General features: G+C 40.7%; 1 protein-coding gene and 1 long non-coding RNA gene across 2 annotated transcripts in view; one reads left to right on the top strand and one right to left on the bottom strand.

Annotated features, from left to right (window-relative positions):
* Positions 1-10764, bottom strand: part of LOC148978254 (uncharacterized) — a 55235-nt gene extending 44471 nt beyond the window's left edge. Inside the window, exons 1-3 of the long non-coding RNA XR_016169231.1 lie at positions 10609-10764; positions 10188-10258; positions 5325-5462 (exon numbers count right to left, since the gene is read on the bottom strand). This is a non-coding gene — a long non-coding RNA (uncharacterized LOC148978254). The remainder of the gene's footprint in view (positions 1-5324; positions 5463-10187; positions 10259-10608) is intronic.
* A 129-nt stretch (positions 10765-10893) lies between these two features.
* On the top strand, positions 10894-13339 carry sp9 (sp9 transcription factor). The gene is made up of 2 exons (XM_039687790.2): positions 10894-10997; positions 11538-13339. Exons 1-2 carry the CDS (start codon positions 10977-10979, stop codon positions 12834-12836), a joined length of 1320 nt encoding a protein of 439 aa, XP_039543724.1. The 5' UTR covers positions 10894-10976; the 3' UTR covers positions 12837-13339.
* Positions 13340-14834: the final 1495 nt, after the last annotated feature.

Below are 14834 nucleotides of genomic sequence, written 5' to 3'. Positions count from 1 at the left end.
GAAACGCATGCCAGTGCATGCTAGAAATAGAACTGACGCCTATTTTTTCACGCGACACGCAAGCGTGTTGAAAGCGTTTCCAGGCAAAAAATAAATAAATAAAAAATAGGAAACGATGTTTATTTTGTACTCGAATAGCCTACATTTTACATTTTGATGTTTGAAAGTCAAGGTTTTTACATAAATTCAGATATCAATGTAATTTAAACAAATAATAATTATAATAATCGATTTATATTGCCATTAGTTTTGCCTATATATAATTTAATGTCATATAACATATGAATAAAATATCTTTTCTTTTTTTTTCATTTGTTTCTTATGCTCTTAACAATGATTACACAAAGAAGAAGAAAAAAACTTTTGGAAAAAAACGTTCTGGGCCTCAGGAGGATATAAAGATGGGATAGGCTACAATAACAACAGAGTGTGTCTTCTGAGTGACGGTCCACCACCAGGCTAAATATAGGCTCTTTAAAACTACATAAAATGTGTAAATGTAATTGAAATAAACAGACAGCCCACTTCCCTATTTTGTGGGTTTCGGAAGATGTGATGATAGTTGAAATTGTTGTCGTAAAGGCAAGAGCAACACACCGCTAATCCAAATGTAGATTTTTTTTCTTTAAATGACACTAGTTTCTAGGCTAGTTATTAACTCTTTAGACTTTTAAGGATTAGTGCTTTATTTTTAAAGTTTGTGGGTAAGAATCGTGTAAAACAAAATCCCTTATTTTGGGGAAGGATTCCGGGAAAACTCCCTTATTTTCAATGTTCAATGTTGACAGCTATGGTCTATGTGTGTGTGTGTGTGTCTGTCTGTTATTCGCATATCTCTCGAACCGTTAGTCCGATGGATTTCAAACTTGACGAGTATCTTGCTAAGGCACAAGTAAGTGAAGTGCCATGTTTGACATTGTTTGGATTATAAATGTAAAAGATATGTAGTAAAATATATCGGTAAAATAAGCACTTAGAAGGTTGTGGTTTAAAAATACGCATTCTGACATAAACACTCTGTCAATTAAACATCACGGTTTACTTCTGAATATAATATTTGATTCACGGCCATCATTTAGTAGCTCGTAGCGTTTCCTCTGAGTTCACTGTGTACCTGCTTCCTGAATCATGTAGTTCAATGTTCCACATTCATTGTAGGTCATTGCTGCGCAAACACACCAAACCAACAATCACTAAAAGCACACACAAAAACTGATTTCGCACGGGCACTTTGCACTAGTTTAATGTTTCTAGAAGAACATTTGCTCATAACTTTGAGAGAACGTTCCCTGTTAACAAGGTAGATACTTTTTTTAGCAGAACTTCTGATGTAGCTAACAACCTTTTGACATGCTACAGTTGAAAAGTAACTTCCTCAAGACTAATTGGGGGATTTTACAGAGAATTTGGAGTCACCTCAGACCTGTCTTAACCTGGCAGTGTAAAGACACCTTCAGGATCACATGACAAACTCAACAGAGAGAGAAGCCTTTCCTGCAAACCTCCCACTCCCGATGATACTGCTATTACACATTTACATGCTTTCAAATCAAGAACGGTTTCCTTTCAGACAGTGGTATTCCAGTGTTTTCTTGTTGGGGACCACTGTGTCAAAAAAAGAGTCGGTTAACCTCAAGAAACAACACACACAAACTCATGACTGCACATCTGCATTCCTCTCGGTTGGATATATGCGAGGAAAACATTACACGCGGAATAATAGTTTTCACCTGCAGTCTGAGGCGAACACGCAAATATGAAAACCTCATACGCGACATGAGCCAGAGAGTTTCCAAAGACAAGGCTGAGATGTTGAGCATCTATCAGGAAAAAAAAGGCCGTGACACCATTGTCCAGAGGTAATGTCGAGCGTAGAGATCCACTAAACAATAAGGATAAATGCTCGGTATTGTAACCCTGTCCCCATCCGCCTCTCTCTCTCACGGCAAACGCCACATCCACTAATCTGAGCTCTTCTCCAGCGATGGGAAAGTCAATAACTGCATACAATCAGTAAACAAATTCTGCTATTTTTAAAAAGAGCCCCCGTCTCCATTTTAGTGCCGGCAATTTAAATTATTCTACCGTGTAACACCTTAATTGTGTAAGACAAAGACGATGTCGAGAGCACAAAAGAAACATGAGAGGAGCGTAATTTCTGTGCTGCCACGCAGAGATGACATGTGATAAGCATTGAGTGTGGACCGCTCCGACGACGCCAGATGACAGTTCGTAGTTAGTCGCTATAATAAGGCAGAGACAAACAGTTTGTCTTTAAGCTGTTGTGAATGTCAGGCCTCTTAATGAAGATAAAGAAATGCAGTTAAGAGCATATCAAAGCCAAGCCGGGCTGAATTCGCCTCTTGGATTTCATTATTGGCAGTTAAACAACACGGTTTTCATGTTCAGCATTTAAACATCGAGGGTTTGCCTTTCAAAGATATTGATCTTTTTGGAGAGATGGTTTTAGTCTGGGAATGCTCCATTTATGACCAGCTCTCTGACTAGCATTAGAGATCCTATTAAAACACAAAAATGAAGTTTTGGTGGCTTTTAGTCCGTGTCTTTATCTGTTGTGTACAAACATCTGATTAACATCTTTAGAGTTCAGTCAAATAATAAAAAAGCAGTTTTACATCCCAGATAGCACAAGTCTATTTGATGTGATTTTTACATCTGGAAGACGTATTTTTTAAGTGTTTGATCATCTGCAATACGTCGATAGGACGTTTCCTGTCAGATGTCAAATAGACGTTTAGAAGATGTCTTTAATATGTAATGATTTAGAATGCGTGTTAAACTGACATCTTCTAAACGTCTATTTGACATCTGACAGGAAACGTCCTATAGACGTATTGCAGATGAGCAAACACTCTTAAAAATACGTCTTCCAGATGTAAACATCACATCAAATAGACTTGTGCTATCTGGGATGCATCTAGATGTCTATATAACATCCCAGATAGCATTCGTCTGCAAGATGTCTGTTAAAGATCACTTCATCTGGAAAGTACAGTATATGCTGTTTACTAACATCTGATAGACATCTTTAAGATGTCAGTTTAACATACATTCTAAATCATTACATCTTAAAGACATCTTCTAAACGTCTATTTGACATCTGACAGAAAACGTCCTATTGGCGTACATTCCAGATAGCACAAGTCTATTTGATGTAATATTTACATCTGGAAGACGTATTTTTAAGAGTGTTTGCTCATCTGTAATACGTCTATAGGATGTTTCCTGTCAGATGTCAAATAGACGTTTAGAAGATGTCAGTTTAACATGCGTTCTAATTCAATACATCTTAAAGACATCTTCTAAATGTCTATTTGACATCTGACAGGAAACGTCCTATTGGCGTAAATCCCAGATAGCACAAGTCTATTTGATGTAATATTTAGACGTATTTTTAAGAGTGTTTGCTCATCTGCAATACGTCTATACGACGTCTCCTGTCAGATGTCAAATAGACGTTTAGAAGATGTCAGTTTAACATGCATTCTAAATCATTACATCTTAAAGACATCTTCTAAACGTCTATTTAACATCTGACAGGAAATGTCCTATCGACGTATTGCAGATGAGCAAACACTCTTAAAAATACGTCTTCCAGATGTAAACACACACATCAAATAGACGTCTCTGTGATGTATGTGTGCTATGAGAGGAAACGTCTTTAAGACATTTCCTGTCAGATGTTATATAGACATATAGAAGATGTCTTAGAGACGTATCGCAGATATGCTCTAAAAGAAGGAGACACGGACATCACATAGACGTCTCTAAGATGTATGTGTGCTATTGACCATTTTTACTCTAAAAGCTGACAAAACTAGATGTTTACAGAAAATGTAACCTTGATCTCACGAGAAAACGCACTTATTGTACGAGGTGGCGATTTCGTATAAAATCGTACGATGTGAATCAATTTACTGCTCAGCTAACATAACCTACTTCACTTATTTTTTCATTTTAACTATACATTTTTAAAGGGAGTATAGCCAACTAAACACACCTATCTAAAGGTTTGGGGTCAAGAATTTAAAAAAAGTATACTTTTATTCAGCAAGGAGCCGTTGAGTTGATCAAAATTGACAATTTATAATGTTATGTCATTTGATAGTTCCTTTTACTTTGACCTGTAGGCAACTAAAGAAATAGCTTGACTGAAATGTATGACTAGCAGAAGAAAGATGTGTTCAATCTGTCTCTGTCATGGTGCAAACATCTTTCTGACTAAAACTACGCGCTCTGAACCTTGTGATCTCGTGTTAAGCAACATGTTAAGCCAGCATGTGTGTGCTGTTTCGTGGATGTATTTCTGCACACTGCTGCGATTGAGTAATTAGCATGACGACGTGGCTGTAAAACTTTAGGGAGTCATTGCATTGCTCCCGGCTGCTGAGGTAAACGTGTGTGAGAAGAAACAGGTGCGGTCCCATCCCGACCTGGCCAGACAGACGCTAGCGCTCATGACTCAATGTTCGACATAAAACTAGTGCGTGACAGGAAGCCTTTACATACCACACACACCTCCTTGACAGAAAAAAACATACATTATATACATCCTACACACCCCGACAGCAAAACCATCAGAGAAAACTAAGGCAAGAATCTGGATCACAAAATCAACCACTGCGGTGTGCAAAAAAAAACAATAACAAAATTGGACATTTAAGGCATTTAAATGTATGAATGCCATTGCAAACCATGCAGCATTAATTTTAAAATAAATATAGCACTTAAAAGCACGTATATCAAGCAAAATATATATTTAAGAAACTGAAAGGTTCCATATTATAAAACAGATTTACTGTTCAAATTAAAATTATTTGGGCAACATTAGTGGAACATGCCCGTAGTTATTGTCATGAACTGTTGAAATAATTTAGAGCCACTGTAAAATATATATATAATAACATGAAATAACAGTTTTAACATCTACTCTCGTAATGGAAATCAATTACAGTATATCTGAAGGTTATCAATATAACAAAATAACTGTTAGATTAATCCTATTCTTTTCTTGTTTTTCTTTTCATGATTAATCTAACTTAAAAGTATGTGTTTCTATAATATATGTGTGAAATATATATGTGCGTTCGTAAATATATACATAAAATAGGTGTGTACACACACACACACACATTATATCTTTTATGTTAGATGCGATTAATCGCAATTAATCGATTTGACCACATTAGTATATATATATATATATATATTTGCAGTTTAATTGTCTATGTCTGGTGCAGAAAGAAAGCTTTCAGCAGATACAGACAGACAGACACACAGTGTGAGACAGACGAACCCCATACCTGGCAGGTGTGTGTGTATGTGTGTTGCGAAGGCAAACGGCAGCGTCGGCGGTGCCTGAATTCAGTGTTTTTATCTAGCTCAGTGATGCGGAAGAGGAAGCCTTGAGATGCCGCACGCGGTTGTGTCGAGCTGACTTCCTGAAAATAGAGACTCACACACACACTGGCATGACGGTCATGACTCGATCAGACCCGTCTAAACACTAAAGAACACACTGACAACGTCTCATCTCCAAAGGAAAAATCACATATTGGATGATCTGAATTTAAAAGATACTCTGCTATTATTCCAACACAAAGCCTGATAACAAGGCCTTTAATCCCATAATAGATCTGTTGGATTTGGGATTCGGGGGTAAATAGGTTCTGCGGCCCCATGTTGAGTGGGATGAAGAGTCCTTCGCTCTGGGACCTGTGCCTCACCTCACCTGCTGCTGGGAATGAGTCAAGAACCAATAGGGCTGAAATTGCTCTAGATTGATGACACATAGAGATCGAGCGAGGTCTTTCCCTGCCCAGAACAACGCACCCAATCTGGCGGCAGAATATAATTCAAGGGCACTTCAAGAGTGACATCTGAAGTACAGAAGGAACCTCTCTGTAAACAGCTGAATAAAACACATTCACAAAACATTCACAAAAATCTGCTTGGACTTGCTCAAGATGAAATCATTTCTGATAGCCATGTTCTCTGTCATTACAACACACAGTCTGTCAGTGTATACACACGCATTTTCATGTTTTATGGGGACTTTCCATAGATTTTTATACTGTACAATCTGTGTGTTATCTCTCAGCCCATTCTCATCCCCAAGGCGCCTTGGGAAGCATTTGACCATGCTTCAATATCTGACGCTTTAGGCGCCATTTAGCGTCAGTTAGATAGGATCGCGTGTAACCCTACCCCTACCCCACCTAAAAAGCGTCAGTTAGATGACGCTGTAGGATCGCGTCATATAACTGACGCTAAAGGGCGCCTAAAGCGTCAAATATTGAAGCATGAGAATGTGGGATAAATGTGAAGCAATTGAAGGGTGAGAATGTGTTGTATCTCTCCTTACACTAACCGAACCTTAAACCCACTCACCACACAAAACTTTCTGCTTTTGTAGGCTAGCCTACATCTTAACATCACTTAATCTGATTTATACGCTGTTTTCCTCACAAGGACCAAAAATATCCCTTACTGTACAGTTTACCAGGACACACTTACACACATACATGGTATTTTAATTGTACTTACTGGCTTTATAGTAGCCTATCACCGCCATGATAGTGCCATGTAGTTTTTGTTTTTGTAAACAGCTACATTAAATCTATTTAATATAATCAGCTTCTTTCTTTCTATTGGTGTGATTAGTCGCGCGCATCATTTGATCGGAGCCGTCAGTCACACGGTCACAGCAGAGATGAGCTGTGGTGGACCAGAGCTTCTTCACACACACACACACACCATCCCTCTGAGCCCCAAATTACACACGAGAGCCTCGTCGTGTAGAGTTTGAGCCGTGTATCGACGTGAATCGAGGGATTTTTCACTAAGCACCTGTTGGCGCGAGTGTTTATCTGAGCTGGATCCTGCGCGCGCCACAGATATGACAGGGAACGAGTCTCGCGATCGCAACTGCAATGACACACATTTGCGAACTAAACCTGCTTATAGAGGCTTAAAGAATAACCATGTGTGTGTGTGTGTGTGTGTTTTTTTTCATGTAATAAAAATGTAGCCTGACACTTGAATAGGCTATACCATAAATAATTGAATTAGGCCTATAGTTTTTTTTTAAGAATCAAACAATATATATATAAATAATAGGTCTAGTATAATAATATGAAATAATGATAAATCGAATTTCAATTTAATGAAAACGTTAACAAACGCCTAGATAGATAGATAGATAGAGAGAGAGAGAGAGAGAGAGAGAGAGAGAGAGAGAGAGAGAGAGAGAGAGAGAGAGAGAGAGAGAGAGAGAGAGAGAGATGACATACACATGCAAATTTAGAAGTAGTCATGCATTATGTGCTAAGTGTCACTGTTGCTCTATTGTGACACGAGCATCGGGCACGCGGAGAATAGCAGATAACATTCACCGGCCACTTAAGCGCGAACACGACATCACTCGCCATGACCACCACAGGCCGAGTCTATACGAGCAATAACACGAGGAATAATGAAATGTGGACCGAGAAGATCGGCATGTTTGGATACTGAAACGGTCACAAAAGCCTGTAACCCTAATGATCTAATCCTCCTGTTTCTAAGATGAAATAACACTGGCTGGATGATGCAGAGAGAGAGAGAGAGAGAGAGAGAGAGAGAGAGAGAGAGAGAGAGAGAGATAACTGCGGGGCCCTAAAATGCACCTGACACTGGACTTCAACTGAAGCTCTGCTGTTATGAACGATTTGACAAGTGTTTAATTCGCGACTTTTTTATTGGTTTAATTGCGCAGTTTCAGCAACTATATTCATAGCTGTCATGTCGTGAAATTTGACTTTCAGGCGAATTACAGGTTTTCTTGTGACTGGTGTTCCGGAGACCTGCGCTTCCACGTCAGCCTAAAAACAATATCCATTGTTTTACACATATCCAATAGCAATAAGGCATTTATGTGATGTTATATGAATTAGCCAAATTATTATAGCGAATTATATGAATAAACATCTCCAAAAACCCCACTATATCATTCCCTTATCCCATCTGCTATCCGTTTTTCTAAGCAAAAAAATAATAATAATTGAGGAGAAACTGTTGTGCTTTATGAAAAGCACAAATAATTATCTCCTCACTGCGCTTTGTTTTGCGCCACCAATCACAAAAACACCGTGGTTTATTAAAAAATAACAGTTATACTGCTGTTGCGCGCGCATTACACATAAAGATTCCTTATAACCACGGTGAGCCCATTGAACATGCTTGAGCCTGTCAACGGACACAACAAGCGTGTGTGTGGCTGTCAAAATCATGAAGTGAAACGCAGGACATGGTGTTCTACGGATAGCCGGTTTAATCACGAAACCGACCCGCGAGCGGTGACACTATTTGCAAAAAGCAACTGAGATGTGAGTTAATATTTGTTTTGACTCTCTTTGAATTGTTCGAGGGGGGGAACCAGCCTGTTTGGGGTGATCAAGTGAAGGACCTGTAGTAGAGAGGGGTTTAAAATGAGCCAGATTAGTTAATTATCCACAAATGCGCTTTTCCTCTTAAGGGTGGGGACAAATTAATCCCAGCGGCAACCGACAAAAATTCTCTCCTGTGAAACCCCCCCCCCCCCCCCCCTCTCTCTCTCTCTCTCTCTCTGTGTGTGTGTGTGTGTGTGTGTGTGTGTGTGTGTGTGCCAATACAGTGGTTTTGGAGCGGGCCAGGCCCTATACTAATGAATAGGTCCGGATTAATCATTCATCTTGTGTTGTTTAACGCTTTGATGGATGCATATCGTCACTCAGGCTCAAGACAATAGATGCACGGCGTTTTGTTCTTACCAAATAAATCACTCACATTGTTTAAGGTACATTGATCAATCTAATGACTTGTAATAGGCTCCTAATTACCACAGAAAAGTGCTCGCCAGGCACAAACCGGACTGTGTTTTTTTAATTCAAATAGGTCCGGTTTTGTTGATCAGAATTAAAAATATAACCATGCATAAGGGTAGAGTGGTTTAACTTAGCCTACATCTCATTATTTTTTTTTCCGATAAAAATAAATGTGGGTTCAGCAAATAACATAAAAGCTATTTTAATTTTAAATATTGATGTTTATTTCCGTTCTCTCTCTTTTTATTTTAAATTGCGTCTTTATTTAACAGCTGTCAGGGGTAATCAATCCTCAATTAATAGAAACTGCTCAAAGTGAATGTATATTAATTGCGAGTAGTAATTATCTGTTTTCATCCGCGTCTCGCCCGAACTGTAAAGTAATGTACATCAGTGTAAAGCTTCGACGCAGCAATTTGATTTCATTTTCAGTACATACATGCCTAACCTAAACCTCTCTCTGCGCCTCAGGCCAATTTGTTTATGCCGAACAGACGTTTAATAGTGTTAATTGTTCCTCCGTCAATTTGCAGTGATTGCGGAAATCAAGCGATTTTCGAGACTCCACCACTTGGATTTGAATAAATTGTTTTATATTCCCTAGCTCTCTCCATAGGAGGGAATTTAAAGCGAAGCGCTTTGGAGTAAATTGCATCCAGCCTGACTGGCAGCGTTCAGCCGCTATAATGGAGCATTATTTGGTCATTTTGAATACTATAATGCACGGCGTTTCGGCGGGGCCATTCTCAAGAAAATTGCTTTAACTTTTAAAAGGAGGCGATTCACTCCAAAGCAGGCCATTGTTACATTATGTCATTACCCTTAAATGTTTTAACAAGCAGCGCAACACAGTGCCATAATGCATTGATCTTTATATGTTTAAAAAAAAAAAGAATTTTGAGGGGGGAGGGGGGGGGGGGGGGCAAAATACAAAATATTAGAATTATTTATTTTTGATTAGATGGGTGTTTTTTTTGTTGTTTTTTTTGGCATTCAAAAGATATTAGAGTCTATGTTATATTAAAAGTTATAGGCTGGCTGCCATTTAGCGCTTGTCATTAGCATTTCTATTTGAAATAAATAAATAAAAAATATTTTTTAAAAAATGAGTCCACTTTTTTAACGATTTTTGAGTCATGTGGAAGGTATTTAAAGGAAGCGCGAGGGTGAGCGCGCGCACACGCGCATTCACACCCCAAACTCTAACCTGCGCCCCCAGATCCCCCCCCCTTCTCTCTCTCTCTCACACACACACACACACACACACACACACACACACACACACACACACACACACACACACTCAATAAAAGTCTAACACACCTGTTGTGAGATCAGTGGTGCCCCTCCGTCCTCTTCATCTAAGATGTATTCTTGCATTTCAGTGACTTGTTCTAATAAGAAAGTTCGAATCATTTTTAATATTTTTAATTCACCAATAGCATAAGTTTGCAGCATAACCAATAACTGTTAAAAATAAAATTAAAATGACACTGACATTGCATAATATCCTACTTACGACTTCGCATCCACGTATAACATGCAGCGTAACGTCTATGTATAAAAACGCTAATCGGAAATATCATCATGCCTTTAATCACAATAAAACGACCAACAAAATAAACACATCACTAAATCACACATGGAAGCTCCGAACGGTTACGCGTGTGAATTTTAAGGACATCCGTTTGCACATCAACAGACGAAACAGATATCATGCATAAAACAAAGATGAGACGCTTACCATCGGAGGATGCCTATTAAATATATGAGCTGAGCGCTGAAGTCTGTGCAGATATACGCCTTGATAGCCATAGTTATATATATATATAAAATGATGAAAAATAGCTGATGGCTTATTGCTTGACAGTGGGACCAGTACCCCAGTCATTGATTGACGTGCAGCTTTAGTATTTCTGTCATGGTGGCGTCGCTCATTGGTCGGACGCGAGTCGTCGCGCGCTAAGATTGGCTGAGTATCGCAGCCAGCTGTACTTCAAAGCACGCGCTCACTATACAACTCGAGTAAAGCTTCAGCGCGCTGTCCCTCAGTCACACTGGAACACTCACTCATTGTTCTCTTCAACTAGCTGTCTAGGAAAGGCCCTGGATATGGCTACGTCTATACTTGGGGTAAGTAAACATTGACATGTATTTTAATTCGACACATTTTTGTTGTTATAGTGTCACCATTGGTATTGACATTTCATTGCTTGCTTGCCTTTAAACTTTTCAATGACTTTTATTTACATTCTAAAAAAAACAATGATGCCTAAAGATAACATTTTTTTTTAATTGTCTAGATTTACTAGTTGGCTACTAGTGCTTTAAAGAAATCTTAAAAACCAGCGAAGGCGAAAATGAAACAGTAAACTCGAAAACACTGTTCAGCGAAAGAGATATAACAGTGAAATTTGTAACAGTGCTTATTTTTTAAATAAAAATAGCAATACTGCAATAATTTAAACGTGAGATTTTTTGTTAATGCCCTTTTATTAAAACATGTCAACTTATTTGAAAACTTGTAGGAAATATTTACAAGTGCATCAGCTCATTTTTTCGTGTATTTTGGTTGTAGGCTACCTGGCAAATGGCTTAGACTTGTTTGCTTTTCAAAACACCCCAACTATGTTTTATAGTCTAGTAAAGAACATCAACTTTTCATCCAAACAGGAAGAGCCGAGGTTTGGAACTACCCCTTTAGCGATGCTGGCTGCAACCTGCAACAAAATTGGCAACACCAGTCCCCTCACGACTCTCCCCGACTCCAGCGCGTTTTCCAAAGGCGGATTTCATCCCTGGAAAAGATCCTCGTCGAGCTGCAACTTGGGCTCCAGCCTGCCCGGGTTCACCGTCGCCACGAGCCGAAGCAGCTCCGGACTAACGAGCAGCACCGGCACGGGCAACAGCGCTTTCTGCCTGGCCTCGACCTCGCCGACCTCCTCCGCCTTCTCCGCAGAATACAGCAGCTTGTTCTCCAACACGGCGAGCGTTTCCTCGCAGGACTCGGGACAGTCCGCCTTCATTTCCAAAGTTCACTCCTCAGCAGAGACTCTTTATCCGCGGGTCGGCATGGCGCACCCTTATGAATCGTGGTACAAGTCCGGGTTTCACTCCACCATCTCGGGCGAGGTGGCCAACGGCGCGTCCACGTGGTGGGACGTGCACACGAACCCGGGCTCGTGGCTCGAGGTTCAAAACCCGGCCGGGACTTTGCAAAGTTCGCTTCACTCCGGAACCCCACAAGCTATCCACTCCCAACTGAGCGGCTACAATCCGGACTTCTCGAGCCTCACGCACTCCGCGTTCAGCTCCACCGGCATCAGCCCCACCGCGTCCCACCTCCTGTCGACCAGCCAGCACCTGTTGACCCAGGAAGGGTTCAAAACTGTGATACCCACGTACACGGACGCGTCGGCCACAAACGCTATGATCTCGGGCGCCAGCTCGGGGATAGGGACCTCGTCCCGGTCCTCGCGGAGATACTCCGGACGGGCCACATGCGACTGCCCGAACTGCCAGGAGGCGGAGCGGCTCGGGCCTGCGGGAGCCAGCCTACGGAGGAAAGGACTTCATAGCTGTCACATCCCGGGCTGCGGGAAAGTCTACGGGAAAACATCTCACCTCAAAGCGCACCTGAGGTGGCACACCGGCGAGAGGCCGTTTGTGTGCAACTGGCTCTTTTGCGGGAAACGGTTCACCAGGTCCGACGAGCTCCAGAGGCACCTGCGCACTCACACGGGGGAGAAGCGGTTTGCGTGCCCGGTGTGCAACAAGCGCTTCATGAGGAGCGACCACTTGAGCAAACACATCAAAACACACACCGCTGGAGGCGGAGGAAAAAAGGGCAGCGACAGCGACACCGACACCAGCAACCTGGAGACCCCCAGGTCTGAGTCTCCAGAACTGATTTTAGACGGGGTAAACCCGCGGGTCACGGTCAAAGACCAGTCTCCGCACCACGAGTCCTGAGCGCGACTTATTTACTGAACGCATTTTCCTCGAGAAAAGGAAACGGGTCTGGACTGGAGTAGTATGCGACAAACTCTCCATTTCGTCGAAATGGCTTGCATTGGAAAGAGCAAATGAACACGCGCACAGACGAACGCTTGAAGTCTTCAAGGCTCGGTGTTTTAACGGTGGACATTTGTTGTGGAATCAGTGTTGGGCAAAAAGAGGGAACTAAATAACCACGGCTGCCGGTTGAGCTAAATGTGTACATATATCCACAAAAAATAACATGTTATTTTTTTTCCTGTAAATGTTATGATTGTTTTGTGGTGGATCCTGAAATTCAGGGATTTTTTTTTCTTTCCTTTCGACGCACTTTGTGGATGTCAAGTATGTATGTTATACAGCTATTTAAAATTCATTTAACCTTTCCTTTACCTTGCTCAAAATATATAAATGTTTAATTGTATAAAGTCACGCTTATAAGGCTTTCATTTTGTAATTAAAGGGATTTAAAATCTAAAGCTTGGGTTGTCTGATGCAAATGTTTTCATCGAAATTATTTTAATCCAAAAATGTAAAATCGTGCAGACTGCGCATAATTATTACGAATATATATTTACATTTTTTGGGGAGAGGAAATAAATATCGGTAGGCTAATGTAGACTCGTTTTTTTTCCCATCGGGAAAAAAAATCAATAGTTAATTCCCCAGAAAGGGGAATTTTTGTCCAAATGAATATCTTGTTAAATAGTATTAATTATGACTTGGAGCACATCGCAGCCCCATGTGTCTTGTATTGGCGATTAGGGATTCGTGTCTTATCAAATATCTAATTACTCTCCGAGACATCATTTGTTCAGCAGCTCTTTATCGCACATTTTCCGAGGGGATTCAGTGACAAAGGGCCTCTGAATATTTATTTGAATTGCTCAAATTAACTGCTTAAATTTGCATGTCAAACGGAAAATGTCCATCGAAGAGAGGGCTGAAGGCATAAAGCATCGTTTAGCGTTTATAAAACGCTACTCTTGATTTGGTGTTATGGGAACAGTTTTTTTTTTCTTCCTTTCTTTTTTCTTGCCACTTTTGAAAGGGGGAAATTGGGAGAGGCCTTATGCAAATGCTGAATTTAAAATGCTCTCGCAGTCAAATGGTCCCTGGCTGTTATTTGAATATCAGTGGCCCTGTACTGAAAAGGTTCAAGGATGCTCTCTGACTTCTTTGTGTTTATCCAGTGCAGCGTCCGATCCCACAAAACCCGGCGGAATAATTACAGCTCGAGCCCTGCCTGGGAACTCGTTAGCTTTCTGTGCTACAAGGTAAATTGACCAGAAGGCAATAGACTAAAATTATTTTCATTTCCTTTTGTGTGCTGGTGGCCGCAGCCTTTTCAGGAAAAAAAAAAAAAAAAACACAAATAGAAAATGGTCCATTATCATTTAACGACCTCGTGAAAACCGGATACCATTTTGCAAATAAGGAATAAAAAAATATGCATGGTTTGTAAATCATTAAACTGACATGTAGTGGTCAATCCAGGGTTTAAAAATAGACTAAAACACCCAAACGCAATTTCCGTATAGGCAATGTTTCTTGCAGGTGTGTGCCGAACACAATTCTCTGTCTTTTAAAAGTTAATGTAGGATGCAACGATTTTATTGCACACAATTCAAAATTTGTGTTACGGAAATGAGCGCTATTTGGGCGTGAAGGCATTCACCAGCACGCTTTACAATTATATGGTTCTATTAAGGTCTACAAACGGGAGCTTATACATGGACAAGTGCTTTTCAGTCTTTTGGAGGCGAATGATGCGCCTGGGGCTGCGGACAGTAGCGCTGTCACTCACGGCCTTTTGTTCGCGTTTTTCTGGAATGCCCTCTGACTGAGCGCGAGGCAAAAGTCAGCTTTGTTTGCGCGCGGTAATAAAAGAGTGATCAAAGCGAAGCGCCGCTCCGGCCGCAGCGCGGGAAACTCAGCCGTGACGATGTGATTTTCCCGCGCTGCCGGAGCGGT

This window comes from Pimephales promelas, chromosome 7 (assembly GCF_988280905.1).
Source record: "Pimephales promelas chromosome 7, fPimPro1.hap1.1, whole genome shotgun sequence".
NCBI classification, from domain to species: Eukaryota; Metazoa; Chordata; class Actinopteri; order Cypriniformes; family Leuciscidae; genus Pimephales; species Pimephales promelas.
Note: the sequence above shows the minus strand (reverse complement) of the source record. Positions and strands in the feature narration are given on the sequence as shown.

Coding starts and splice junctions, on each gene's coding strand:
- sp9 (XM_039687790.2), top strand. CDS start 10,977: ATGGCTACGTCTATACTTGGG. Junction 10,998..11,537: donor TGGCTACGTCTATACTTGGG/GTAAGTAAACAT, acceptor TCATCCAAACAG/GAAGAGCCGAGGTTTGGAAC.